The 27,631-nt window shown below is 55.9% G+C and overlaps 6 protein-coding genes across 6 annotated transcripts; 4 read left to right on the forward strand and 2 right to left on the reverse strand.

Annotated features, from left to right (window-relative positions):
• Positions 1-283: 283 nt before the first annotated feature.
• Positions 284-2,663, forward strand: VDAG_06460 (MEAB protein; the record flags this gene model as incomplete). Its single annotated transcript, XM_009658838.1, has 5 exons — positions 284-928; positions 1,271-1,961; positions 2,023-2,323; positions 2,460-2,536; positions 2,602-2,663. The coding sequence occupies exons 1-5, from the start codon at positions 767-769 to the stop codon at positions 2,661-2,663; spliced, it is 1,293 nt and encodes a 430-aa protein (XP_009657133.1). The 5' UTR covers positions 284-766.
• A 4,408-nt stretch (positions 2,664-7,071) lies between these two features.
• Positions 7,072-8,461, forward strand: VDAG_06461 (elicitor protein; the record flags this gene model as incomplete). The annotated part of the gene is made up of 6 exons (XM_009658839.1): positions 7,072-7,122; positions 7,248-7,284; positions 7,363-7,518; positions 7,573-7,677; positions 7,749-7,806; positions 7,867-8,461. 6 exons carry the CDS (start codon positions 7,072-7,074, stop codon positions 8,459-8,461), a joined length of 1,002 nt encoding a protein of 333 aa, XP_009657134.1.
• A 900-nt stretch (positions 8,462-9,361) lies between these two features.
• VDAG_06462 (uncharacterized protein) lies at positions 9,362-11,216 on the reverse strand (the record flags this gene model as incomplete). Its single annotated transcript, XM_009658840.1, has 3 exons — positions 9,362-10,204; positions 10,260-10,779; positions 10,834-11,216. The coding sequence occupies 3 exons, from the start codon at positions 11,214-11,216 to the stop codon at positions 9,362-9,364; spliced, it is 1,746 nt and encodes a 581-aa protein (XP_009657135.1).
• Positions 11,217-11,764: 548 nt separating this feature from the next.
• Positions 11,765-14,140, reverse strand: VDAG_06463 (uncharacterized protein; the record flags this gene model as incomplete). Its single annotated transcript, XM_009658841.1, has 3 exons — positions 11,765-13,898; positions 13,960-14,038; positions 14,101-14,140. 3 exons carry the CDS (start codon positions 14,138-14,140, stop codon positions 11,765-11,767), a joined length of 2,253 nt encoding a protein of 750 aa, XP_009657136.1.
• An 804-nt stretch (positions 14,141-14,944) lies between these two features.
• On the forward strand, positions 14,945-16,072 carry VDAG_06464 (uncharacterized protein; the record flags this gene model as incomplete). Its single annotated transcript, XM_009658842.1, has 2 exons — positions 14,945-15,040; positions 15,140-16,072. The coding sequence occupies 2 exons, from the start codon at positions 14,945-14,947 to the stop codon at positions 16,070-16,072; spliced, it is 1,029 nt and encodes a 342-aa protein (XP_009657137.1).
• A 6,322-nt stretch (positions 16,073-22,394) lies between these two features.
• VDAG_06465 (uncharacterized protein) lies at positions 22,395-25,155 on the forward strand (the record flags this gene model as incomplete). The annotated part of the gene is made up of 7 exons (XM_009658843.1): positions 22,395-22,827; positions 22,980-23,063; positions 23,121-23,494; positions 23,544-23,923; positions 24,008-24,526; positions 24,575-24,799; positions 24,856-25,155. The coding sequence occupies exons 2-7, from the start codon at positions 23,041-23,043 to the stop codon at positions 25,153-25,155; spliced, it is 1,821 nt and encodes a 606-aa protein (XP_009657138.1). The 5' UTR covers positions 22,395-22,827; positions 22,980-23,040.
• Between the last annotated feature and the right edge of the window lie 2,476 nt (positions 25,156-27,631).

Genomic DNA, 27,631 nt, shown 5'->3' on the forward strand with positions numbered 1-27,631 from the left:
CGGAGTGAGCGGGGACCATGGCTGTTTTGACTGGCTCAGGGATGCGCTGAGGACCAGGGGGTGAGCGGGGGCCACAGGACGCACAGGAAGGAGGAGGGGAGGGGGGGGGGAAGGGGGGTCTAGGTAAAGGTGAGGTTAGCTGGGCGGGCTCGCAGGAACGGTAGCAAAGGAGGGCAGGCACCTCCGAGCAACCCCCAAATCTTTTTTTCATTACATAAAAGCCCCCCGGGCCTCTTTCATTTCCTTACACACCGCAACCTCTCATCGCTTGCATCTCTTATCTCTGGGCTGGCCAAAACCATTCAATTGTCCATTCAACTGCTGTTCTCTCGCCCGTTGCGCCCGCTGCCATCCTCTTCGCCCCCCGAGCCCCCAGGCACGAGAGGCACCAGAGGCACAAGCCGTACTCTATTTTGCGGCTCCGAGATCTCAACCGTCCTACCGGTGCCCATTTGCGGGCGCAAACACGCACTACAGTACCCTCCCCTTGTCGGTCATCTCTATCGCTCGCCCGGACGCACACAGCAGTACCGCTTTCCATCTCGTTGCGCCCGCAGCGACGCACCAACCCTTCCCCAAACCACCGCGTTTCCACCATCCAGAGCTTCAATCCGCGTCCAGTGTGGAACGCTGCGACGTCACAGCTGCCCGTTTTGCTTGCTTGACAGCCTGGGGTGCTTTGCTGCCAAGCGGCAATCGCCTCTGTGGTCCCCGTACCCCAGATTCTCGTCCCAGCTTCTAGAAGAGGAGAGGCATGGCAGAGAACATGTCCATCGACAAGCACGACGCCGTCGACGGCGACACGCCCGAGTCCCGAGGCTCCAGCCTCGAGGCCGACCACCATGCTTCTGCCAACAACGCCAACAACGCCGCTGGTAATGCCTCTCAGGAGAACCAGCAGCCCAAGCGCAAGGGCGGCCGCAAGCCCGTAGGTACCACTTGTCTCTCCTTGTCCACCACCTGTATGCCTCACCCACTGCCACGCCTACACCCAACCCACCCAGCCATCCATCCATCCAGTCATTTATTCATCTCCCCATCTGCCCTGCTATTGCAACGACCCCGCCAGATAGCCACGACATGGAACATCCAGCCTCTTGCACTTTTCCCCAAACCCTTGTGCGGTGCCAAGTCTAGCATCAGTATTGCCTGCGACTATCGCCGTCAAGCAGCAGACGTCCCGCCGCCGACACCTCCCCGATGCCATCCTGGTGCTGACCCCTAGCCATCGCACCATATCACTCCAATCAGATGCTAACCTCCGTCTCAGATCTATGCCACTTCGGAGGAACGCAAGCAGCGTAACCGACAGGCGCAGGCCGCCTTCCGTGAGCGCCGTACTGAGTACATCAAGCAGCTCGAGGAGGCCATTCGCGTCCATGAGTCGAACCTCCACAACCTGCAGGCTGCTCACCGTACTGCTGCTGATGAATGTCTGATGCTTCGCTACAAGAACTCTCTCCTCGAGCGCATCCTGCTCGAGAAGGGCATCGACGTTCAGGCCGAGCTCCGCGCCAAAACTGGCAGCCCTAACCTGGGCCCTACCCATGTTCCTCAGAACATGGTACAGCCGCCGCCGATCCAGCGCGCCATCATGGGCAGGCACCAAGCTCGCAGGTCCAACTCGAGTATTGCTCCGAAACTGGAGCGTGGTATCGGGGCCCTACCCCCGCTCCACGCTCACACCTCGACGGCATCACCCAAGAGCCGCCCAACGCCTTCGTCGCATGCCAACTCGCCCACCGGAACTGCATCCGTCTTTGGCGGCCCTTCGGCCGTCTCTCCTGCCGCGTCTGACCACGCCCCCCGGATGGCTGGCGCGATGAAGTCGCACATCAGCCCTCTGGCGCCCATGAACCCTGCCACCCGGGCGCACATGATGTCGAGTGGTCCCGCTCGCGTCGGTACCGGAGCTCAGTACTATCCTACGCCGGCATTCCAGAACCACATTGAACAGCTTGGTAAGGCTTTTTCCTGCATTGCATCACTTCAAACGATGGCTAACCACCGACCTCACTGCAGAGCAAGAATATGATGCTCCGGCTGACATGGTCGACGATTCGGAGATGGACACTCCGAGCGGCCCGGGGCCTTACCCCGCGCAGTATCAAGACGGCCAACCATCAATGGTGACCTCGCCCAACGGCGGACACAACGGCCATCACGTTACGCAAGGCGAGGCTGTTCAGTCGTCCCAGGCACCACACGGCGCATATCCTTCCATGACCCAGCTTCTCGACAATGGAGGCGACTGGGACCCCTTTGGTCTCAGCGCGAGCATGGCTTTCCCCACGCAATTCTCCTTCGACACTAGCAACATGAGGTAGGAAGGTCCATTGGACCTCTACAACCTCAGCGAGCCCGACCTGGTCCCTGGCTTGTCGGGCAAGCTCAGATACTCTTCTTCTTATCTTATTTGGGGCGGATGATTTACGGCGAACGAAAAAGTTGATACCCAGGGCGGCATTTCATGACAGCGTCGAGACGAATTCTTACGACAGAGCCAACGGCGATAACGGCTCCCTTAATTTCCACGGTACGGAGAAGCCCAGATATGGGCTCTCGTGGTATTCGTTCAGGACACGACTTTACATGGCGCAGGCGAAATCACTTCTTACTTCACCCGGGAGAAGTTGCGAAAACGACTCTCGAGACACAGATGAGCGACAGATGGCGGTTGGCGGTAGTGCCCATGTCGGCGGGGGGTGTGCGGCGGCGGCTTGGCATCTGTCTTCGGATTTTGTATAACCATTTCTTGTGCTTTTTCTGATTTTGAACTGTTTTACCCGGCGTTGGTGGACATCACAAAAGTGGCTTTCTCAAAACCCTGCGAAACGGGGGGATTCTCGAACAAACAACAAACAACCAAACAACAAACCACATTAACCCCCAATAGTTAGTCTATTCGTCATTTTGACGCTATATCATCTTCGAGCCTACAGCGCTAGCTGGGCCGAACATTGCGAATGGAACATGCATAGTATCCATCAAAACTTCGTCCTTGGCCGTCCATCCACTCTCGTACACGAGCCCCGCCTCCAGGTTTTCACCCAGGTTCTTACCTACGTTAAACGTAATGATGTAAATGAGAGGGTCTGGCCACAAATGCTAAACACTTTCAGTGTCTGGTCACGTCACAACCAGGAACGCTGGCGATCTCTCATTAGGCGCATCACATTTGTGGTCAAATCCTGCCGGGAGACCCCCCTGGGGAAGACAAATCCCCAGGGCGAGTACGTAATCAGGCAGAGCACCAAGGCGCCGAGACAGTGAAAGTGACTGCTTCTGACTCGAGCGGGCGGGACATCGTGAGATTTGGGGCGCGTTTCCTGGGCGGAGGAGCACGGGGCGGCGGGGAGATATCGTGCGTTCCAAGCGGAAGGCATTGCTGAGCTGGTATGAAGGAGCCCGACCAAAGCCCTCCCTTTTCTCCTCCATCAGCAACTCACGACCCTGAGCGCGTCCTCGCAGCGCGAGCCATGCCACCGCTTGTCTTGTCCTTCATAGCCGGCCGCCAGGACAGGAAAATGCTTGTCTACTGGAGCTGCACCTTTCTGGGTGAAGATTGACGTCTTGACAGGTCAACCAAGCCTTTTGCACTTGGCGCAACTGTCCCAACTCTTTGTTAATCATATTTCAACGGGACGTCTTCTCCTTTTCTTTCGTATTTGATTATTTTCCTGCGAATATCCGCCCAGCGCCTACTCGGAGATCATGCACTTACCGACCATGCCGCTCTTTCTTCCCTCAGTCTCAGTTGGCAGGTTGAGAGGGCGCAAGAATTGTGTAGCGCCGGGCGGGCAGGAAGCGGGGGTGTGCGGATAATGATGCGGTGGGGACCGACGGGGCGCGAGAGCGCGCCCTGTAGGAGGATCCGGGATCGGAGGGCGGGCATCATGGCGCTAATGCACGATGTGCTCTTTTGGGTCCGAATGAGGGATAGCGGGGTGCCGACAAGGGGGTTCATGTCACCAAGGGGGTGAGGTTCCGTCTGGTCCGATACGGGCACGGGCGGAGGTTGTGTGGAGGTGTTGGGAATTGGAGGTCATGTGCCGGTTGGAGTACGGGTTACGTGTTGGAGGTTCTGAGTTGTGATGGGTTGACAAATGTCAGAGGCAAAGCTGTCCAATCCTTTTCATTTTTTATTTTCTTTGGTCTGCTTTCCTTGTTTCTACAAAGTGATTTATGCATCGAGGTTTTCCCTGTCATGCAGGTCGGGGACCGCGGCATAATGGCGTGCATGAGATGATGGCGAAATGCCTTGGCAGTTGTGTCTTGGGTGTGTTGGAGGAAGCTCGGTGTGTTATGAACAGAGCGGGTTTTGGACTCTCAGAAGTCCAGTTCTTTGCCTCCCTTACACAACGGCCGCTGCTCTGGTGGCCGGGAAGTTTCTTGATAGGCAGTATTATCGTGCGACACGGCGAACCGTGGACGTGTCCGGATTGGCTGGTTCAATCACCGGTGTTGTTCTCGAGGTAGCGTGGAGGTTTTCCTGGCTGTGTGTGCACAATGAACCACGCGTTTTTCGTCAGCAAGTGGCTGTCACATGTTCAGGACAGCGCATAGTCACTGGGATGTGTGCCGACTTTGCCACGTCCTCAAAGTGTCACTGGGGGATCCTGGATTATCAACCTCCTAACACACTAAAAACCTATGCAGTCTTGCTCCGAAAACACATCGTGGCAGTGAGTGAAAGTATGGTTCATTCTTTATCTCTAACTTCAATGAATTCATGGATCTTCCAAAGTACCATGTAGTCTCCACGAGTCCCGAAGTCAAAGTGCCTACGCTTGTGCTCCATTACCCAGCGCGTCGACGGTTATGGATTTCACATCACAAAGAAGCATGTCGAGGGAGCAGAGTCAACTGTAAAGTTAATCATAGTAATGTACACCCACAACGTATAGTGCAACAGGATTGCAGTCCCAGGAAGCATATGACAATGTACCTATACTGTCGGTGTCGCATCGAACTCAAATCCACCACAGCATCGTCTTGCACACCGCCATACTCCCGTCAGCGTGGGTTAGAGACGAAGTTTTTCTCTAGGGCCAGCGTTCATAATCAGTGTGAAAGCTTGTCATGAGCAATGGTCTGTGGAGTAAGCAGACGAGACGCGGTCGAGAACCGGTAGGCCTTGAGCTTTCGTTATACATGTACATGTACCTCGCGTCCCGGCCCTCTCTACCTAGTTTACGATGCAGCAAATGGGCCAATATTCTGAGCTTGGCCGGACGGGCTTTCAAGACTTCTTTGGATTGCGCGGCCTGATGGACAGAGGGATATGAATAGCCAACGCAAGAACGTGAGACACAGTAAGGCCATGATCCTGGCAATGTTGATGCGACGATCGCCGAGACTGCTAACCCTTTGTCAGATGGCGGTCGACAAGGAACGGCATATATATGTGACCTCAGCTCGAGCTGTGTCTAGAGGGTGACTTCAGTCGAGTAAAGCTCAGCGTCCGAACAGCTACATCTTTCCTACAGCATCTCGAACATATACTTCATCTCTTAGAAGGCTTCCGGGAACCCGAGAATGAGATCGGAAGAGATCAGTGACTTGAGAAAGAGCGAACGAATAAGTGTCCCCTTGGGAAGACTTGGGGGAAGGCAATATCATGGCCAAGAAGATTGCGAAAAGCACGCCTGGTGCTCGAAGAGTCTCGTGGTGGCTGTACCACGCAAGTCTTTCTTATTGCCTTGGAGCTTTCATCGTTGACTGAGGGAACGCCGAGCCAGGTGCCAATATAGCCATTTTTTGTGGCAAGTTCCCTCCGAAGGTCTGGCTATCGCGGGTCTATTGATTCTACTCGCTGGTGCTGCTTTAAATCGGCTGTGAGCACCTTCCCACGGCGTATCGCTCATCCATGCGTGATGAGAGGAGACATTTTCACTTGCTACATTTTGAAATGTTAATACCCTCCCACGTGATACTTTCGAGGGCGTTCCTTGCAGCGGCCGAATACACCCCGTTCAGGGACTTCCAGGCCTCCTAGAGCCAGTGAACTGGTTTACATGGTGGTACACTTATGGCAGAAGCGTACAGAAGAAGACTGATTGGCCTTGTAGCCAACCAGGTAAAAGGGACTCGAGCGTGCGCAACATGGATGGGTCGGATGAGCCTAGGATTACCAGTTAAGTGGCCAGCAGCGATGACGAGCTGCCTCTTCAACTCGAACGGCAGTAAGCATTAATGAAAGCCAACCCCGGCTGTGCTGAGCCCCCTGAGATCAGCCTCCATCACTTGAGAGGCGAACTTCCCCAAAGTGATCCGTGGCGGGCTGTGGAGAAGATGGGATTGGCTGAGAAGTTGCATTGGCCGTCGGCAGTTGGCGTCCAGGGCCTAAGCTTGCAGCTTGCAGCTACACCTCGGTCCAGGGTTGAGTCTGGCTTAGACAAGCGGGCCATGAGGAAGTCAGGCTGACATCTCGGGATAGTGGCACGCTGAGTCGATCAGCAGGTCGTCGCATGACCGGCTATTGGTGTTAGTTGGGATCATTCCGGTAGGCTGACTTGGGCGGATGATGCCACTGAAAGATGACGTCCGGGTGCGGTGCTGGCCAGGTGCGGAGCTGGAGCTCAGTTCCAACCTGAAATGAGACGGACCAGCTGCGAAGCCCTCGTCCAGCTGAGTCATCCAAGAAGCCCCGGTCCCTTGGCTACTGAGCCAATGAGCAGCGTTGACCGGAGCGGATTATCATGCTGCCGGAGTCGAACCCTAAGGAATCTCGCGGTGCGATTCACAAGAACCACATTAAGCGAACCCGAAGATGGACCGAATTGGCCCAAGCGGGGCCCCGGCGCTTCTCATTCGCCCAAACAGTGGCTGGCCGTCCCCAGATGGTGCTCGTGCTGGCTGGCTCTGGCTTCGTCCTCGTCGCGCATTTTCTTCACCTCCCGTACATCATCACCAACCACACGCCCTCCCCGACCTCCCGAAGCATCGTCACTGCGCAGTGTCATGGTGGTCTGACCGTGCGATCTTCCCCCAAAATATAAGAAAGACTAGGTCGCTATTGTAAACCACAATCCAGGCGACAAGATGTCGGTCGCAAGCAAGGTATGTGCCATGTCTCTTTTTTTCTTCATACCCACCACCAATCTTCGTCGTCGTGGCCATGTTGGACGGTCGTCCATAACGTCGTCCATGATACAACCAACTTTCTTCAGCCCTCCAGACACATTATCGATATTGTCTTGGAATTCATTTATATCCGTTGAACCCCTTCCTCTGCCCGCACGGAGCTGACTGGAATCCCACAGAACCTCTACGACCTCCTCGGTATGCAACTCGCGATGCCCAATCCGGCCTCTCGTCGTGACATATATCAATTGCCTCGAGTCTAACCCTCCTCCACAGGTAACGACGATGGCGATGACACCCCTCGCGCCCCCGTGAAGACCGTCGACAAGCCGGTCGCTCGCACTACTAAGCGCAACGCCGAGCCTGAGGCTCCCGCCCGCCTTCCCGCTGGCGGCGCTGGCAACCGCCGTGGTGGTTCCGGCAACGATGCCGGTATGTTACGCCGTGCCTCCGTCATGATGAACACCAGCTGACGATTTCTGCCAGCTTTCCGCGACCGTAACTCCGGCAGCGACCGCAACCGTGGCCGCTCTACTGAGGAGGCCGCTAAGGGCGGCGCCCGTGGTGGCTACGGCGCCCGTGGCCGTGGTGGTGAGTCCATTCCGCTGAGCTTGCCGCCAGGCGCTTGTCCTTTGTCGACGGACTGCTAATGTTTTGCCCAGGCCGTGGTGGTCGCTTCCCTCGCGAGCGTGACGACCGTCACACCAAGGGTCTTCCCAGGTAAATTCAGCACAATGCCCACCGTAGTGGCCGTTACAAATACTAACGAGCAATTTTCAGCGGCTCTGAGAAGCAGGCTGCCCAGTCTTGGGGTGCCACTGAGGGCAACGCTGAGCTGAAGGACGAGCAGGCCGGTGATGCCATCGCCGAGGCTGAGAAGAAGGATGCCGCCGCTGAGGATGCCGAGGAGAAGGTCGAGGAGCCTGAGGACAAGCACGTCTCCTACAACGACTACCTCGCTCAGCTCGCCGAGAAGAAGGCCGCTCTCGACAGCACCCCTGAGGTCCGCAAGGCCAACGAGGGCTCCTCCAAGAAGTGGGGCGCCACTCAGGAGGTCGTCCGCGATGAGAGCGATTACATGCCCGCCTCCAGCGGCAAGGCCAAGCGTGAGCGCACCCAGAAGACCAAGGAGACCATCGACATCGATATGCGCTACGTCGAGCCTGAGCGCCCCCAGCGCGGCGGATTCAGCGGCGAGCGCGGCAGCCGTGGCGGCCGTGGTGGCCGTGGCCATGGTGACCGCGGTGGCGAGCGTGGCCGTGGCGGTAACTTCCGCGGCGGCGAGCGCGCTGATCGTGGTGGTGGTCGCAAGGAGGCCAACGCCGCCATCAACACCAAGGACGAGTCGGCCTTCCCCAGCCTTGGCGGCAAATAAGCTGCTCGCTCCCCCAAACTCACTTGGGAGCCCACAGAGGCGGCATGAGCAGGTATAAGACGCCCTCTGCTCATTCGGCATGCGCACCTTCTCAGAAACGACTGGGTTGAAAAGGAGGTTGCGTTTTCATGACCGAAAAGTTTTCCCACACTGGTTTTCCTCGCAGAGTCGTCAACAGTTCTCTCCTTGAAGGAAATAGGCCGGCATCCTTTCTTTGGTCTCTGGTAGGATCCTGGCTTTCGGTCTCCATCCACCACAGGTACTCTAGGTCTGGTCGGTCTCGTATGGAGAGTTAAAAATGGATCCTTTCTGCTTTCGTACTGATTTATCCTCCGCTCCGCGTGATGAATGTCCTTCCTGTCTTGGGTGATTGGCCACGTTGAATGTCTACAATACCAACATGTCCAACAAGGTGGGCACGGGGTGACTCAGGTGAAACGTGGAACTTTGTTGCTTCGCAAGGTGGTGTGCTTCAGGATCAACTGCTACATGTGAGGGCGACGCTGCGATCTACCCCGCCTACCGCTTGACATACGCTAACGAGGCCAGCAGGTATATGACGAGTAGGCATCGTAGGTCTGACCCAGCTATCCACACCGTGGTCAATCTATCGAGTATGAGACTGCAGTCGTCTCCGCGGACAAAGACGAAGACCAGATCTAGACTCATTTCTTCTTGCAATATACGCAGATGACAAAAAAAATATTTCGTCGGATCGGCAAACGAAATATGCAAGCATGGAACGAGTAGCCGCGCAGCATCGCCTAGAAGCTCACGATTGCCCTTCAGGCCACCTGGCTCGGATATTGAGCACTCACGGAAATGCTATGATGAAGGAACCTGCTTCGTATCTGTATTCGTTTACTTCGTTGATGATACACTCGTATGCTAGCTTTCGTTTTATTTCGGGTTCGTGCTGAACACGCGCGCCATGTCTATACCTAGGCTGGCAGCGAGGAGCAATCCATTGAATACCGCCATCATGTAGAACGGCGCCCCGACAGACGTCGAATCAAATAAGTACCCACCCAATTTTGTCAGGAGAAGGATCGCAATGCCGCCGCACCAAGAGTACACGCCGGCAATGGACCCCTTGAGCCGCACGCGAGAAACGGCATCGACGCTTGCATCGTGTGCTAGCAGCGGCGCATGCTCGTCCTCGGCTTCAAGGGCCTCTGTCGACTCCTCCACTGTGGCAACAACCTGCGTCTTCGGCAGGTCAGCAGTCAACACGCCGCGGCCGAGGGAGCCGAGACTGCAGACGATGGCACCAATTTGGCTGATGCCCAGGAGAGCCGCGATGAAGAAAATGGCAGGGCTGCCACCGCGGCCATCGACATTTTTGAATTCAGGGCTCGAGAGCTGGGGGAGGGCGATGTAGCCCACGATGCCAAAGACAGTGGCTACGATGATAGGCCAATTAACGGCTCCCGGCCGCCTGGAGAGGTATCCGAATATAGGTGCGCAGATAAGGCCGCAAAGCTGAGCGACACCCGTAAGGATAGATGCCAAGATGTATGCGGATCGGCATTCCTTCTTCAATTCCGGCGAAGGGTCATGCGGCGACCCTTGGCAGAAACCGTTGCTGATGAAGAAGGTGTTCACGAAGAGGGGGATGAAGAGAGAGATGGCTACAGTCGAGGCTCTGGCTACAAAGCCGCCTAGGTAGCCTAGGGCGATCTGGGAGTCGCTGAAGCCGAGTGAAACGGAATCTCGCAGGAGGCGGAGATAAGGCAAGACCTTCTACGGGCATCTTAGCAAACGAGCCACGGCGACATGAACCATTGACTCGACTTACCTGCTTCTCGTGGCTTTCTTGTTCGGTCGGCTCTCCGTCCCTGTTTCGAAGCCCAAGCAACACTCTCCAACCCTTGCCGTCTTCGCCTTGAAGATCGCGGAGGCCGACAAACACGAATATGGCGACGAGAAAGGCGACAATGCCCACTACGTAGAAACTGTCTGTGATGGCCTCAGCAGGCGTCACACCTTCGATATCGCCAAAGCGAGCGGGCAGAGGAAGGAACACGGACAGGGCAACCAGCGCCCCGCATCCTGTGAATAATCCAACGAACCCGGCCAGAGCAGAGGGCTTCTCAAGTGTGGAGATGCTGTTCCTCTCCTGGCTGAGGGCGGTTTCCTCCTCGGTTGGCTCGATCCCCCTGTACCGCTCAGGTGTAATGGTAATGTCCGACTCGAGTGACATGGCTATGCTGTGCCTAGCGTTCTGCGTCGGCTTGAAAGGTGATGTCGTCGATTCATCATATGCGGCACCGCTCTCGCCTGTCAGAGAAGGTAGGATGGCCGTAACCATGGTCGCCCTGTCTCCTTGGTCAGTTATTGACGATGACGAAGCTCTACAGGGCCGAACCTACGCAGCAGTGGCACCGACAGCAAAGAAGATGCGCGCCAGCAGAAGCTGAGGATAGACATTGCCCGCCTGCACAAACAGGAAAAGCGAGAGGCCGATGACCGTGTAGCCGATGACAGCGACCCATCTCACACCGAGGCGGTCGGAAACGAGACCCCAAACTGGGCAGGCGACGAGGGCGACAATCTCGTCGACGAAACCAAGTGTGCCGACAATATCACCGACGCCATCTTTGACGCCTATGAGGTCTGTGATCACGAAGGAGACGCTGCTGTTGAGGAACACCAGGAAAGAGATGGAGAAGAGAGATATGCCGAGGAGGTACGTCACAGCTTGAAGTGGCGTAGTCGAGCTGGCGAACGGGAGGCAGCGCGGGATGAGGGCCATTGTGTTGGGTGTGTTTCAGTTGGGTGAGGTGTCTAGATTGCTTGCTGTCGAGCGCGAGAATATAGAGCTCACATTTCGAAGAGGCCGCGGGTCCTGTTCGGTGTTGGGCTGTGTTTGTTGATGTACTGCAGAACGAGGAGGAGGGATCCTGGTCAATCAAGCTCCAGGATGCTGGAAACACGCATCATCGGTACGCGGGCAGACGCGAGAGCCCGTGCATGTGCTGTTAGGTAAGCCCCAGCGCCTCATGACCACCTCCCACTTCACTCACCCCAATAGAAATAAGGAGGCACTTGACATAAAAATGCATGCCAGCGCGAGTCTTGAATGATCACGAGGAGGAAATGTTAGGCTCTAGTCGTTCATTGCTTGTTCTTGGCCCGCCCTACAGATCCAACATGCCGTCGGAAACCCTTTGCCCTGCCAAAAGCCCTGGTATCAATCAGGTCCCCAATCTTTTACATGTGCAACCAAGCAACCTCAACTCCATGCCAATGTAGCAAACGCCAGTAGTCAGCTTCCCGTCCCTCATATCGTCATCTTGCCGTCTACCAAGCCCAGAGCACCTTGTGGTGCAGGATGCGGGCGTCCTGGCGCTCAAACTCGAACGGCGTGACCCACGAATCATTCGTCGGAAGCTTGGCGAAGACACTGGCTCCCTTCCACACCACCACCTGTTCGTCCATGTCTCTGGCGCTACGACTGATGAGGATGCGGTCTTGCAGGTCCGGACGTCGGACCTTGAGCTTCTCCTCGAGGACTGCTGTGAATTGAGGAATCTTGGAGCCACCGCCAACAACCATGATACTGCCCAACAGATCACGAACCTTCTTCTCGTCGCCCTTGGCAGCGTTATAGATGCTTGTGAGGATAGCCAGATCAAGAGGGGCTATTGGAAGCACCTCATCACGCTCAACGGCAATCGACTTGGCGCTTCGCGCATGCGCGTCGACGAACATGCCGGCAGGGGGTTGCGAGGCAGCTGCTCCGTTAGGCGCCGGTGTCCCTCCGTTCGGGGCTGGGCTGCCATTAATGCCCTCCCTTCCTGCGCCAAAGACGAAGGGCGCAGGAGCCGGTGTACTGGCGCCTTCCGGTGCCGGTGATGTGGCTTTGGAACCTCCAGGGGTGCCATTTGTGCCGTTCTCACTGCGTTTGAAGCTATCGAATGGCTGTGGCTTCTCCTTCATGGGAGTGGAGACCTCCGTTTGTGATGCGCCGATGCCGTTCACAGAGCCAGCGGGGGCGGCCGGGGCGGTGGCAGCGTTCAGGGAGGGCTTGACGAGAGCCAGAATGCCAAACTGCGCAGCCGATGTAGGGTCGTCTGGTATTTCGGCCTCGTAAGCGTTGTAGGATCGATCCACGAGCTTGCGGCGGCCCTTCAGCTTGTGATCGTTGTCGAACAAGTCAGGGTCAAAGAAGCCCATGGGGGCTAGGATGACTTCGTCATACGTCTTGAACTGGTACTTGTGGGTGGGCTGATTTGGTGCACGAAGATGAAACTGAGCAAGCTGGACAGAAATGTCGGCCTGTGACATGGTGCAGTGCTTGATCTTGAGCTCCTCTGCGAGCAGGAAATCATAGCGCCGCTGCAGATTGATCTCCTGGTATGGGAAGTTGTCGTAAAGCATCATCTTGATGAACGTCTCTGTGACATCGTATCCTCCGTACTTGAGGTTAATGCGAGAGTCTTCAATGCAGAGGCCATCCTCAACGCATGAGATGGACGTCTTCTGAGCACCAACATCCACGACACATGCCTGAGTATATCCGGCACCGAACGTGGCAGCCATGCTCTCTTGGATGAAGCACACCTTGTTGAATTCAAAGCCGATCATGCAAAAGCGAAGCAGCATTTCTACGTACTTCTTGTCATATAGATCGGGGATCACGAAGACGCAGCTATACTGCGGCCAGACGCTGTTTCGGGAGAGGCCGAGGTCCTGCCGAATGGCCTTTTCGATGACGGTTTCGAAATCGTTGAAAAGGTGCTCTGCGCTTTCGTAGTCTTCCTCGTTGAGCCAGCCATGCCGCATGGGCCACCAGAGTTTGAACTTGGGATCCGAGTCATCAGGAACTCTCAGAGCCTCTCCGCCGATAAAGCATGATGCCGTCGACTGGGGGTCGTCCAAGGTTTTGACATCAGTCCATTCGATTTGCAACGGGTCATTGTGTTGAGGAATAACATCCGGCTCGGTGCGGCGGTTATAGTTGAGAACCAGCTCCTTGGAATTTGGCAGAACTTTGCGCTTGTTGGCACGCATCTCCATCTTGAGGTCATGACTGCACTTGGTGAACTTCTTGGACCACTCTTCGCCATACTGCTCATCGGCGGTCTGCGCATCGGCCTGGCGGCGCGGGATCGGATCGTGGGCGTCAGCCTCGGTCTGCGGGTATTTGTTGGCCAGTGTCATAGGGATCGACTTGGGTAGCGCATCACTCGCGAAGCCGATGCGGAGGTTCTGGCTGCCGGGATGGATGACGATGACTTTGGAGGGGTCAAGCCCGCCAACTTCGGAAGGGGCATCATCGCCGTGAATTTCGGGTATGATAAGAGGAACCTCCGCGTTTCCATTGCGTGCGAGAGCTCGGTCGCGGTCCTTTGCGTTCTGGACAAGTCTGTCGCGAGTGGCGTCGTTCTGCAGGCGAGTAGCTAGGATCTGGTCATCGCGCTTCATGTAATCGCTGTGATCGCAGACACGTCAGAAGCTGGGACCTTCGGGATGATTGGCAAGGAAATACGCACGTGTAGTAGTTCTTCTGGTTGATCGGGGTCGCCTCGGGCCAACTAGACATCTTCATGTTGTTGTCGGTCCTCTCTAGGCCTATGCGCCAGCATTTAGCAACTGGGGACAACAATTGGAGGGAACGAATCATTCAGGCTTACCCTCACGGGCGAGAACCTTCTCGCTAACTTTTCCGACCATGGTGGGCGATGTTTTGCAATCCGGGACTCTCGATTGATCTCTCCCTCGCGAGTTTTAATGTGCCCCCGTTTACTTTGTCGTCCTCCTCTTCTGCCGTCAAGATGGCGCAGACTGGACCAGTGTAAGGAGTCGACTAAGATCAATTCAACCCCTCGGGGGGTTGCGCCGTCTGCAGGAGGTGTTGAGGCGGTTGCGATTGCAAGGCTTACGCGGGCTGGTGTTGAGCAGCTCCAGAGGCGCGGCGTCAATTCTCGAATGTTGAACGGACAGCAACGGCTTCAGCACTTCGTCGGCGGGCCCAGCAACTGCTTCAGTGCTCAAGGTACGTGAGGTGCAGCCTATTGCGATCCCTGTAGAGGATTCATGCGCCATCCACAAACAGTAAAGCTTCACAGCCACCCGAGCTTTAGCCGTGCCTTCACTGTGGCTGTCGCCGAGAGCTCTGTGGCACATGCCGGAGACCATCCCATCACTTCTGACTGTTCGAAAGAGCCTCTACTAGCAGTATCACGATCCAATAAACGTATTCACAGTCAAAATATGGGATGCATATTGGTGGGGATGGGTGAGCATTATTTCCTTGCTTGTACGGAAAATTATCGGGGTTGAACAGACGTTTTTAGATCTCTCATAAGTTGTTACTCAGTGACCACCAAGTTCCATGTTAAAATTCCCATGCCCGGAAACCTGTTGCGCTTCTTGTTCAAAGAAATCTTCTTCCGCAATGAAAGTCCTCTTCCCTAGAAATGAAAGGAGGCACTGATATAGTGTTGTGAGTTTGTGCCGATCTCGTGCGTTCACCATATGGACGCCATCAGAGTTGGAGTTACGTGGTATGAAGCCAGTCACCTGACGTCACTTGATGTGACGTCGCCACCTTCCGCATTGAGAGCTGTCACAGTAGGTAGCCATCAACACTCAGAACGCCTTGTCTCAATAAACTACGTAACAACGCCAGACAGGCTGCCATTTACGTCTGCCTGCTACACCTCAATATAGTACAAGCCACTCGCAAGACCTCACTATATCCCGGAGCATAACCACAAAGTGTGTCCACGGCTCAGACACCCCAGATCGTTCCGATATCTACCTAGCTCACACGCTTCTCATCAGGCCATCGTTCAACTCATCGCCATGCCTCCAGTACCAATCTACGCATCAAGCCCCATCACCGCCGCCAAGGCTTCGGGCGTAACACCTCAAACTGCCGGCTCAGACTCCGCCGCAGCCAAGTCTTCAGGCCCAGCGCCGACGCCGACGACACCTCAAGCTTACCCAGCTGCCCAGCCAGGCGCAACACCACGCTTGCCCAAGCAGACCGGTGCTCCCTCGGCCTCGTACCTTCCTCCCACTCAGACACAGAACCCGTCGGCCGGACCTCCCGCCCCTCAGCCCGGAGCCGTGCCTTCCGCGTCCGGCCTCCCCCCGCCGCCCAAGACCGGCGAGGCCTATCACCCCCCTCAACAGACGCCTGCTCCGCAGGCAACGATCCCGTACCCGCCCCAAATGTCCATCCCGCCACCTACAACCTCTTACGCAGCAAGCTACGGCGCTTCCACTGCCACGACCACGGCACCCGGCTACCCTCAGCCTCCCGGCCCCACGCCCCTGCCCTTCGGCAACGATAACGACCGCCTCGCTCACCCGCCGGGCTACCAGCAGAACGCTGGCGCCGCAGACTTCAGCAGCAACCAGCGCGCTGCGCACGCGGCGTCGGTGCGCGAGAACGGGCCGCTCGATGGATCAGAGGAGGGTGTGTTGAAACGCGGCGAAAAAAATGGGCTTCCACAGCAGGCGGGAACCTCGCAGCAGCCGAGACGGAGATTTGGCGCAGGATCAACAAGAACTGAACTGATGATTTATTCTGTCAGTCTTTGCGGCAAGGGATCTGTACAACTCCACGTTATTTGTGAGAATGGATATTTCAAGTAGGTGTATCAGTGGATGTGTTGGTGACATGGCTCAGGTATGCTTTGCTACCCCAGACGAGACGTAGCTGCTAGGTGCTTTGCATTTATTGAAACGACTTCAATTCGTTAAGTCCTTGATCGTTGACAGTGATTGTATGATCCGATTTCGTTCTCTGCAACTTGTCACACAGATCAGATTCTCATGTCATAAGACAAGGGGCACCCTTGGTCAGCATGAACCAGTATTTGGAAGAACAGGAGGGCTGTCGATACTCGCGACTTATCGGCCTATGTTTTGAGCATCGCAATAATACACTGCGTTGAAACCCGATGGGCATACCGCGCGTGATGTGCCATGTTAGAACTTTGACCCTCGCCTAATCTCCTCAATGTTCTACATTGGGATGAAGGAAATGCAACTTGGACGTGACGTCTGGAATTGGGAAACGAAAAACCTAACACTGCAATGCAAGGCGCGAATAGTCCACCATCTCTTCGCAGCTTGCAAGTTGGTGAGTCGCATGATCCTGTGAGTGTCTAGAACGTTTTCAGCTCGGCCGGCTAGAGGAAGCTCTTAGCCGACCCAACAAGTCAGCGACCGCGATACTTGAAGCGGCAGTTGGATTCATTCTCGTGACAGCAGATAGGATGCGAAGCCGGACTTTTTTCTAGCCAATTCCGTGTTCCTCTCACCCGAACAATAAGTCAACCGGCACATCGGCATCGACGACACGGCTACCGTCGTGTATCACAAGTGCCGGAGCCTGCTCCGGTGGCTGTTGTTCAGTCATCGAGGCCTGACAGCGGTATCTCCCGAACGCCACATGTTGGTGTCTTGAGGTTCTCGGCAATCAATCAGGCTACTCTCTGTAGGCGAGATGGGGATGGCGCTATTTTTGGGGGTCAGGCGTCAGGCTGTGGGGAGCCTCAAAAAAAATCGCGAGAAAAACTGCGAGAGAGGATCAGCCACACAAGGCCAAAGTTTGGACCGTTGTTTGGCACAACCAACTCTTCTGCTTTCTCAAGATATCTGGACAAAGAACCACTCACATCAGTCGGACTCAACCTCAGCTTGTGGCGGCATCTAAACCGTCAAGGTTTTGAGCCACCAACTACCATGTGCACCGTCAGATCAACAGGATACCTGACCCAGTTTTCCCCTTTTCTCATTTGGTGATCAATAATGCATGGTAGAAAGAAGCAAACCTTGAATGAGTCAAAAACCTTACGATTGAGTCCAAGATGCAGGCCTTGCATGACTGGGACCTTGCTTCCTCTGCCCTGCCTCAGCAGATGGCTGCCTCGCGATCCCCAGATAGCGCCTCGCGCAGCTGATATGTTTGGATCATCTTGACGGAATGCAACATCGGGACTTGGCTGGATGGCCCCACGCCACGTCAAGGCATTCAATGCATATCGAACCTACCATGTAATGAGCTTCGACGGAGATGCTTCTCCTGCCTTTCAGCCTCCTGTATCACCGGCAATTGGTTTTGTCCTTTCCTTTTTTTCTCTTCTTCTTTTTCTGTGGCGCTTTTCTGACGGTGAAGACGGCGGTGGTCCTCATCCCATGTGTTGTCCCGATTGGTGTGCCTTTGAACTAGTCGCTTGGTCGTCCGACCTGAGTTTGAAATAGAGAATTGAATTGCTCGTCGGCCATTCGACTAACACGATACTCTTGGCAGCCGACTCCAGACTGTGCTAGACGGACCGAGTCGGTAGGTAGCAGCCCCAGATCTGGGCGATCCGTCATCCCACCATCGTCAAAACCCCCAGAGGATAGTAAGAACCAAGGTTCTATCCCGCTAGCCAAGGATCTTCCACACCGCGAGGGGATGAAGGGTGCCCTGTCGGCCTCGAGTTTCTCCATTGCTCAAAGCGTCAAGGGGCTTGGGCTTGTGTCGTCCTCATATTCGCCGCCTGACCTGGCCAACTGCAACCAGGAGGCCGTCAGCGAGGGGGGACGGCGGGGGTGGATCGCGTCATAATTGGCCGGTGATCTCCATAAGAGCTGTGATAAGACGACGGCGGCGGCGGGGAATGGTGGTTCAATTTCCTAATGTATGCGGCATCTTCATGCGGGACGAGGATGGGTCCCTGCTCGGCGGCCAGACCGAGACCTTAGTCTCCACAGAAGGTCTAATGGAAGACTGATGGAAACGGCCAAGGCGCGACAGAGACTATACGTCGCACGGCCTCGAGCTCCTTCTTTCGTCCTGTGTCGTCGCGGCCCAATGCAAAGCAGGTGGTCCTGTTAGTATATCTTTTTTTTTGGGATATCGGTAAGTCATCCTCTTCTCTGCCTGGGAAGGCTCGCAACTCGGCTCGTCGCCTTCTTCGGTCTCACTAGCGTGGACGGTGAGCCCCACGACCTAAGCTCCCATTTCGTCCGACGGCGTCGTTATTCAAAGAGAACCAATTTGCCTACACCAAGACTAGCTTAGGGGTGGTAATCACGAGTGAGTACCACGCCCAGATTAAAAAAACAAGATAAACTGTCTGGCCCTTTGAGCCTGCGTCTCCAACCACACTCCAACCACACCCGGGGGAGAGGGTGTGGGGGGATTCGACAGTGGAAACCAGTGGCCACTACTGGCTGGAGTGCATGATGCTAATTATCACGGGTATCCCGGCTTTGCGGAGGCTATAGTGGAGGCTGCTTAAGGCCAAACAGACCCAACCACGGAACGAACTGAAGAAACGACGTGTCCAGCGAGGCACAACCGGCAGAAGGCTGTTGGCCAATGCAAGCAAAACTCTTTTCTCAAACGTCCAGGCCTTACCATTTGATCAGCAGAGTCCGTCCACTAGGCTTTTTCGAGTGGGGAGAGGAGAAAAGCATGGCTCGGTTGGCTGACGATTCGGACTCGGATATTCAGCGCTCCAACCAATTGGATGCAATACATGAAGCTTGCTCAGCGATCAGGCATCGCCACGCACTGTCAATTGCCTGCAGGCTCTTCAGGCCTGCAGCTTTCGATTCGTCCTGGTGGGGGAAACATCAAACGAGCAGAAGGCTTCTCGAAACAGCGCACATCAGTCGTGGGTGGTAAATGGTACCCAGGTAGGAACAGTAAGTGGCGGCCGAGACCTGTGGCCCCTGTGAAGGATTGTAAGGAGTCGGGTAATTTCGAGGGAGAGCGAATGCACTCGGATCATAGTGCCATCGTGCCACGTCTCGCGCACGACTTCAAACGTGGCGGGTGGGTTCAAAGAAACGGTTTTGGGCAGGCAACAGAGCGATAGGCTCACCTGTGGGGACGCCGGAAGTATAATTCTCAGCCCACCCATCAGCCTCACAGCAGCGGCAAGTCGATGGATGGTAAGCTATCATCTAGATGCAAAGGCAATGATGGGATGCCAAGACAGTGGGGTGAAGGCAGATGACGGATTTCTAGAGCGCGAGCTAGAAGAAATGGCGCGTGTGAACGAGATGAAGGCATCGTGTTTTTGGGGCGCCGTCAAGCCAAGGTTGGAGGGCTAACGAAGACGGGCTGTCGCACACCTGAACGGTCATTCCCGATGTTACAGGTCGTGAGAAACTGCCGATACACATCAAGACCCGAGGCGGGCGGACCCCAAAACAGATCGTGAGGGCGCAGGACTGTAAGGTACCTACCTAAGGTGGTAGGTAAGGTGGTAGGTAGGTAAGCTGGCAGACAGGCAGGTGAAGACAGGTATTTGGAAATCGAACGGGTACACTGAAATTCTTCAGGACCCCGGCTCCATCGTACCTGACGATTCTGTGGCCAAGAATCCTCCCCCAGACAAGGGTGTCTCGGTCTGTGACAGATCTGAGACAGCCTGCAGGCAGTAGCGCCCCTGAAGCCGCCCCTCCTTCAGAGTCGTCCAGCAAGTCACAGGCTGTGTTGGCCCTGACAATGGCAAGCCAGGCAGGTGCAGTGCAGCTTGGAGGTGCAGCGAGGGGTTCCACTCCTTCAGGTCCGAGGTGGCCTTGCTTGCCTTGCCCCGCCCAACAGGTTGGCCCTGCCCCTGGTTGCCGTAAGGTGCCTGCCAGGCCTGCCAAAGGTGCGTCAAAGGAAAGCTGACCTAAGCAGCAAATCAGGACGCGTCGCCCACCAGCTCAAAGTTAACCTCAAACATGCCCGGCTCCGTACGCCCTCTTCTCGACCAAGATTCGGCTGCCTCGAGAGCCATGGTCGTCGACAAGGCACGATTTAGTCGGGAAACGGGACAAACCAACCACAAACGCCAATCAAGACGTTTAACAGAGTGTTCTATACCCTCCACCAGCAGTGATACTCTGTCGCCCGCTGTTGTTCCGACTCGGCCATTGAGATGTCCTGGATGGGCTGAGGGCAACGTGAGGTGGGTGGTGCGCCAATATGGCCCCAGACCACTCTCTCCCCCTTCTCCACGACCCACGACCCAAAGGTTCCACTCCAGCCACCCTCTTCATCAATCCAACAGACTTCCACTGCCCGCCCTCGTACTCGTTCTGGTGCTTTGCTACCCGGAAGCCTAGTACGGACAAATGTACCTCGAAAGCTCTCCTCGCTTCACCACTCCACCCCACCAGGGGGGGGGGGGGGGGGGGGGGGGGGGGGGGCCCCGGAACCCCCAAAACCCCCACAAACCCAGCACGGAGCTGGTCCACTGAACCTTGCCTTGGATCATGATACACCTCCATCCACCACATCCACATGGCTCAGCCGCCTCCTTACTTTCTCTCACTTCCTATCTAGGCCTCAGCCTTGAGCGCCAGACGCTCCATTCGGCTGGTCTTGCGTCGGCTAAACTGCTGCGCCAATACCTTTGGCGCTTCCCGTTGTCTCTGATAGAACGGCGCCCTCTACCGAGCAGAAAGCACTGATGCATCGACAGCTATGGATTTCTTCAAGAATCACGATTTGCAGGGCGGAACCTGGGCTCACGAGCAATCATGGCGTCACATCGGCAACGGGCCCGGATCTGCTGAACAGTTCCGTGGCGTCAATCATCCATCCTGTGGGGAATTGCCTGGTGTCTTGCTCTGAACAGCCACAAGCCAAGTCAACCTGTCGAACGAATTGTCAGAACAAGAGGCATCCCTGCTCGACCCTCTTGCACTGCCAAAACACTTCTGTTCTTGATCTACGGGCCCGGGCTTCATTGGCCTGGCCCACGCATCGGGAGCTCGGAGTCCACTTGTGTTGCTACATGCTGGGCGTCTTGTCTGCGGGCTCTTTTGCCAGGGTATCACCGATGATTTGTCTTTTTTTGACTCTCCTTCCCCGCTGACACGCCAGATGCCCGGTCCACCACGCGCCTCGCATGATGCCGTGCTGCGGAACATTGAACGATTCTCGTTCGTCTTTTCTGCTCGAGTGAGACTCTTTGCGCATAGCATCCAGAGCCGCCGCCAACGTGCCATCTCAACGCAGTACCTCGTTGCTGTTCATCAGGCTCCTTGGTGTGCATACAAGCTACCGCCAAATTTCGAGTGTTTGGGATCGGACGAGACAAGTCACCTCGTTCGTTTCCTTTTCCTCTTTAGGTTCGTCGATATTCCACAAAGGACAGCAGCCGGGCGCCCTGGTTTTGAGCATCCGCTTCCCAGCGAGAGCGCGCGGGGACTCGGTGCCGTGGCCGCTTCCGAAGACAATGGAACGCGGGCGCAAGACGCGTCAGAACGAACACCCAACGTCATCGCGTCCCTCGAGTCGTTGAGAGATTCAGGACGCAATATCGGCGCGGCCGTGGTGCTCAGACGTTGGAGTGGGCGACTTCTGGCCGGTGCACAACTCGCCCACTGCCACTTTAGTCTCCTTCGTGTCGTTCTCACAGTCCTTGACCTCCTCGATCGGTCGGTTCCCCACACCACCACCAAGGGCCTTCGAGTGGTACTACGTCTGTGTCCCAGGTACAGCCCTGTCAACATGTTGGATCCTTGTCGCCTCTTCCCAAAAGAGTCACTGGTGGACCTGTCCCTGCCTCATCGGCATCCATCGACCTCTCTCTCCTACGCACCCATCCCATCGGCGGACAGCGCTGGCGGACCCCAGCCCTGCCCATGGTCCTCGTCAAACCACCCCTCCACTCCTCTATACCCTTGCCCCCCTGCTTCTCTACTGGCAGACTCCGCCCTCTCCTTCGTCCCGAGCAGGCCAAGCGAGTCCTCGTCCCTCCAAGCTCACAGACGTCAAGACGTTTGTATCAGAGAATCCGGCTTAGCTGCTACCGACGTTCCGAATTGGCCGTGCTGAGCCTTTGGTTCTGTTCATGGATGATGCCTCTTTGCCCGCCCTACTTCTTTTATACCTCCAGGGTCCTTCGGCACCGCCCCTCTTGCTGCCCTCTTTTGCTCCTCTTCCGCTTCCACTCACACGGAATCTCTGCCCACCATTGCTTCTTACCAGTCTAGTCCAAACCAGTCACTCCTTTTTGCCCGGTCACTAGTTATAATATTTTCTTTATCACCAGACATACCCCCTCTTGTCTATAATATTGCCGGGAGCTGGCTCCTTCCTTCCCATCTAGTCCACCTGGAGTCGTACAACAACAAGACGAGTCGCCGACCTAGTTGCTTCCTCGGGAACGACTCAACCACACTCCTTCATCACTGTCGCTGGCTAGTTGTGTCGAACCCGACAATCCAACCCCGACGTCCGGAGCCTCAGCGCGAGGTCACTGTCCTTAACGCCTTTCTCCTACACGCCACAACTTCGTCTTCAGTCGATCTGTCAACCCACGCACGAGGCCCCTCGCCCTCCTCGCCGTTGGAGACTTCTGTGATCTACCAATCTCGACCCGGTCTCTGTGCCACGAATCTGCCAGGTACGTATGTTCTACGTTCACTAGAGTCTGGCGCATTTGACACGCGCGTGGAGACGTACGCGTAGTGGAGCCGGCACTCGCCCGTCCAGTCCACCAGGCTCAGGGTCCCTCGCTCAGGGAAGTCATGCTAACAACGCACCGTTACCTCCCAGCATCAACCCATAATACCCTGACTACCTCCCTCCCTGCTCGCCCCTGCCACCTCCTGCAACCATGGACGCGGGCCAGGCACAGTTGTCAGTCCCATCCCTCTCTCCAGTCCCGCGGACAAAGACTCACACACTCCAATGCAGCCGGCAACAAATACATACACCGTCCTTCGCCCTCCAACCCAACACGACTAGGTTCACCACCAGAGACCATCCGCCCCGCAGCACACCCATTGTCACCATGAACGGCAGCGAACTCCCCGTGACGTCTGAGGCCATGTCACAGCCACAGTCAAATGGCATGTGGACAACTCCCGTAACACATGGCATGCGACCTCGCCCAGCAACTATCCACGAGGGCTTTTCCTTCCCCGTAGGCGAGGACTTTGGCGCACTCTCACCCTGGGACTCTTCGGCTCTTCCCTTTCAGACAACACCCAACGGTGTGATTTCTCGCCCTGGATCAGTCCACCAGCAACAGGACTTTTACCACGCCACTTGTAATCCAATGGATCATGGTGAGAACTCATCAGCTTGTTGACCAAATCAGATCTAACAAGTGATCAGGATGGCACCAAAAGCCGTGCCCTGACAGCTACGATATTGAGGGACTGGATCCAAGCCTCACCATCGGCCAGGCCTTCACGACTGATGAAGCCATTCCCGTTCTTGATTTGAGATTTGCCAATCACGCCAAAGACGGCGAGCCCCTCACCTTCGACAACGGTCCACGCCCAAGGCGCATGTCTGGCTCGTCATTCACCATGTCCACCTCGGGGGCATTGTCTGACATGCCCTCATATGACGACTTTTCTGCCGCCCTCTCTGAGGCGCCCTCCTTCAGCTCCGACTACCCTCCGCTGTCGAATCGCAATTCTCTCATGTCGTCGACCCAACTCTCCCCGGTTGCGTCCCCACGAATGACGCCTCAGAGTAGGACGGAGCTTGTCAGGACACAAAGTCGAGGACGCGCATCGCCATCTCCTAGGCCCGGGGTACGATCTGCCCCTTATAGTGTCGACAGGCCCCAGAACAAGCGGTGGTCGACAGGCACCTATGGTACCACGCCTCAACGACGACCGTCGCCCTTTGTCTATCACCCGGGGCATGACGCCTTTGGTGCCCACCAGCGGCTGCCCTCGAGGAACGGCTCCCCGACGATACAGCACCAGCATGTTCCCTTGAGCTTCAACAACCTACAAGCCGCTCAGCAGCATCCTTTTTGGATACCCGGACCTCCTCAGTATCCGCAGAGCAACATGTTCCTGCCCTCCCAGGTGCCGTCGCAGGGCTTTCATCCCGAGCCTCAGCGATTCGAACAACCGCCTCCCCTGATGTCTCATGGCCTCTTCCGTATGCTATCGAGCAACGCCGACCCGCATGCCCTGCACGGTCACTATGCTGACTTGTCCGATCCCCCTGATCTCTACGCCGCGCTACATGAGGAACAGATTCCTCCCCCGCCCGAGGACATGAACCCATCAGACCCTGACCTTGTGCCCCACGAGCAAGAGCTGCGATTCGAGGGAGATTTGTATACTCCCCGATGGGTACGTGGACATGGCAACAAGCGCGAGGGATGGTGCGGAATATGCAAGCCTGGTCGTTGGCTCGTCCTGAAGAACTCTGCCTTCTGGTACGATAAGTCCTTCACACATGGCATCAGTGCGGCCACGGGAAGCCCTTTCCAAGAACCTCACGAAACCCGTCGCATGGATGGCAACCCGGATGTCTGGGAAGGTCTTTGTGGCAGCTGCAACGAGTGGATCGCTCTAGTGAGCAGCAAGAAGAAGGGGACTACGTGGTTTAGGCATGCGTACAAGGTAAGCTGGATAAGTGTGATGCAGAATTTTGCAGAAGTGCTAACCATTGGTTCCAGTGTCACACCCATCCCAAGATCAAGGATGGCCCAAAGCGTCGGCGAGAAAGCAGCAACACGAGAGCCTTGGCGGCCTCGACGATGGCTAGGCCCAAGTCGGAGTCGCAAACACAGGCACAAGCCCCTATCACCCCACAAATGACACCGGCGGCTCTCTCCACCACCAGCACGCCGACGCCGGCACAGATGTCTCAACACGGGCATTGCCATCATCCCCCACCTCCCATGCTGCACGTGAGCCAAGATCACATGCATAACATGATGTCCAGTCCATTGGGCGGGATCCCGAATATGATCTGAAACAATCCTCTACGAGGCTTGTGAACGGATGAATCACGACTTTGCTTCCATCTTCTTTGTCCTGCTTCTGACACGCAGCCCATGCCTACTGCGGTTTGTGTCACGCCGTAACGAAGCTCTTTTACAGTTCTTCGACATGATGATGACGGGTTTGGGTATATAGACGGTTGGGGAATGTCAGTGGCTGATCCGAGAAGTCCTTCGGGCAGAAGGCTCGGCAGCATTTTACGTTCAGCAGCGCCGCAGCGCAGCCGCTGTGGACGAGTTCGACTTTCGAGAACGGGGAGACAGGTACACGATCCTCCATTTCTTTTCTGCTACGTTCCTTCCCAACAATATTTCCTTTCCTTTTCCTTTATTGTTACTGTCACATTCACGCTTGATCTTTTTCTTAATCCTAGATAGCCAGGTCTACCGCGCCAGTAGCTCGGAGCAAGGAGGTGGCAAGGATGGAACCAGGATACCACGGAACGGATGGGCCATGAGAACAAAGGGGGCTCAAGCCCCTGAGCGGTGTAGGCAGGCTCTTGGGTAGTTTATGACGATAGAAGGGATTGGCCTTATTGCTCGTTCTTGACGAATGCATATTATTATCTGAATTTGATTCTCAATTCTCGGGACTTCCGTTCAGTCACGATCTGGGTGGCTTGACAGGGCTGAAAGCATCCGCTCCCAACGTGTGGTGTCGGTATAGCAGGACGGAGGGGTCAAAGCAAGACGAGCAGACGTGTTGACAGTGTCCCACGTCCCACAAAGCTGGACTCGAGGTTCATCGTCGCATAGATGGTGGGACGAGTGTGGACCACGCCAGGCACACAAACTTGTCGCTGCCAAGTACGAAGCGGCGGACTTTACGGTGTGGAGCGGGAATGGAGGGGAAGGGGGGGGTGATGGTCAGCAAGGCGGACACAGCCTCAGGGCCCCGGCAGGGATAGAGTCTCATGAGGCTGCCAACGCATCACGAACAGGAGGCTAAGAAGCAACTCAATGGGATGGCAAGTGGCACTAGGAGCTCGGACGATCGAGTGGCTGGCTCTACCATCATTGACATCACCCAGAAGCCCGGAAAATGCACTCTATTACATTCTGGGGAGGGGCATCCGGTGTCGTTGGACGGCTGGTCGGCCGGACTACGAGCTGATGACAGCAGCTATGGAAGTTTGGCGCCAAGCCAGTAGCGGGGAGTATAAGTTTTGCTGGAGGGGAATTACATCTTGCTGGATCCTGGGACAGATCACGGTGATCGATTTGGTTTGGTTCCGTAGAGAGGACACGACGACGCGCGGAGCAGGGGCCGAAGGAGCAGGTTTCGTGGAGAGGGCGAGTCATCTAATCTCGTACATTCATGCGGCGGCTTGAGAGGAAGATGCGTTTCCATCCGGAAGGGTGGACAAGGTTGGGCGTGAGAGTTGATGGGCAGACGATCATGCTTACTCTCGCCTTGTGGGAGGGGCCACATGCTCTGCTAGGCCGAAGGGGGGGGGGGGGCGTGTGCCTGACCTGGGTATCGGAGGTGTTAATGGTGGTGAGGCTAGAGGGCTGAAAGGGGTAGGGTGATGGTAAGGAGTTTGAGCTGGCAGGTTTTGGTTTGGGGTATGCCGGCACTGAGATAAGTGGGCAAAAGACCTCGGGTCTGGATGGGTCACCCTGGCCAGAGGGTAGGGATACGAGTGAGCGAAGCGTCGTGTGAGGTTGTGTTTACTGTATATAGCCTTTGATGGGGGGGGGGGGCGTGAAGGGGTTCGAGAGTTGTGATGGTGGGAAGGGGCGAGACTTTTCCGGCGGGCGTGTGACGGGTTTGCTTCGCATACGTGTGGCCGAGAACTTTCGGCATGTCTTCCGGTCGTCTATCAGCCTGCCTGAGGGGGCTGGCTTCCTGCAGGGGAAACCTGTTGTGGGAAGATGCCTGGGACGGTGAGGACCTTTTCTGGCCAATTGGCGTTTCGCCGTCCGAGAAGCAAGCCCGATCTGTCTGGACTGGATTCTCTTTATGTTTGGAGTTGAATGTGTTTGATCTTGGTTCGATGTCACGGCGGCGTCCATAGTTCTTTGTTTAAGATGTTTCGCCGGAGGGCATCGTGAGATCGGCCCCCCTTGCCAAACCCATCAAAGTCGGGGCCGCAGCCATCACTTTGTCTCAAGAATCTCTGGGTTCCGTGCCACCGCGGTGGATGTAATTTGAAATTGAGTGACTTGTTTCCGACAATTGAGATGATCATGAAGCCGAAAGAACTTTGTATGAGCCCCTGTAACAAGTCGTGTTTGAGGTATGAGGTCGTCCGCTGCTGGATGTTCGGGAGTCCGTAATCCACTTTCCACGTGCCGAGCCTTTCCAGCTGTTGCACCAACCAAGCCACATCTGTCTGCGTAAGCCACCGACATGTGCCACCCATGTGTGATGTAAGGTACCTGGTAGGTATGTAGGTACCCAAGTACCTAAGTGAGGTACTCTAGTGTCGACATGGGTAGCTTGGTT

The sequence above is a fragment of the Verticillium dahliae genome, genomic scaffold, assembly GCF_000150675.1.
Source record: "Verticillium dahliae VdLs.17 supercont1.12 genomic scaffold, whole genome shotgun sequence".
NCBI classification, from domain to species: domain Eukaryota; kingdom Fungi; phylum Ascomycota; class Sordariomycetes; order Glomerellales; family Plectosphaerellaceae; genus Verticillium; species Verticillium dahliae.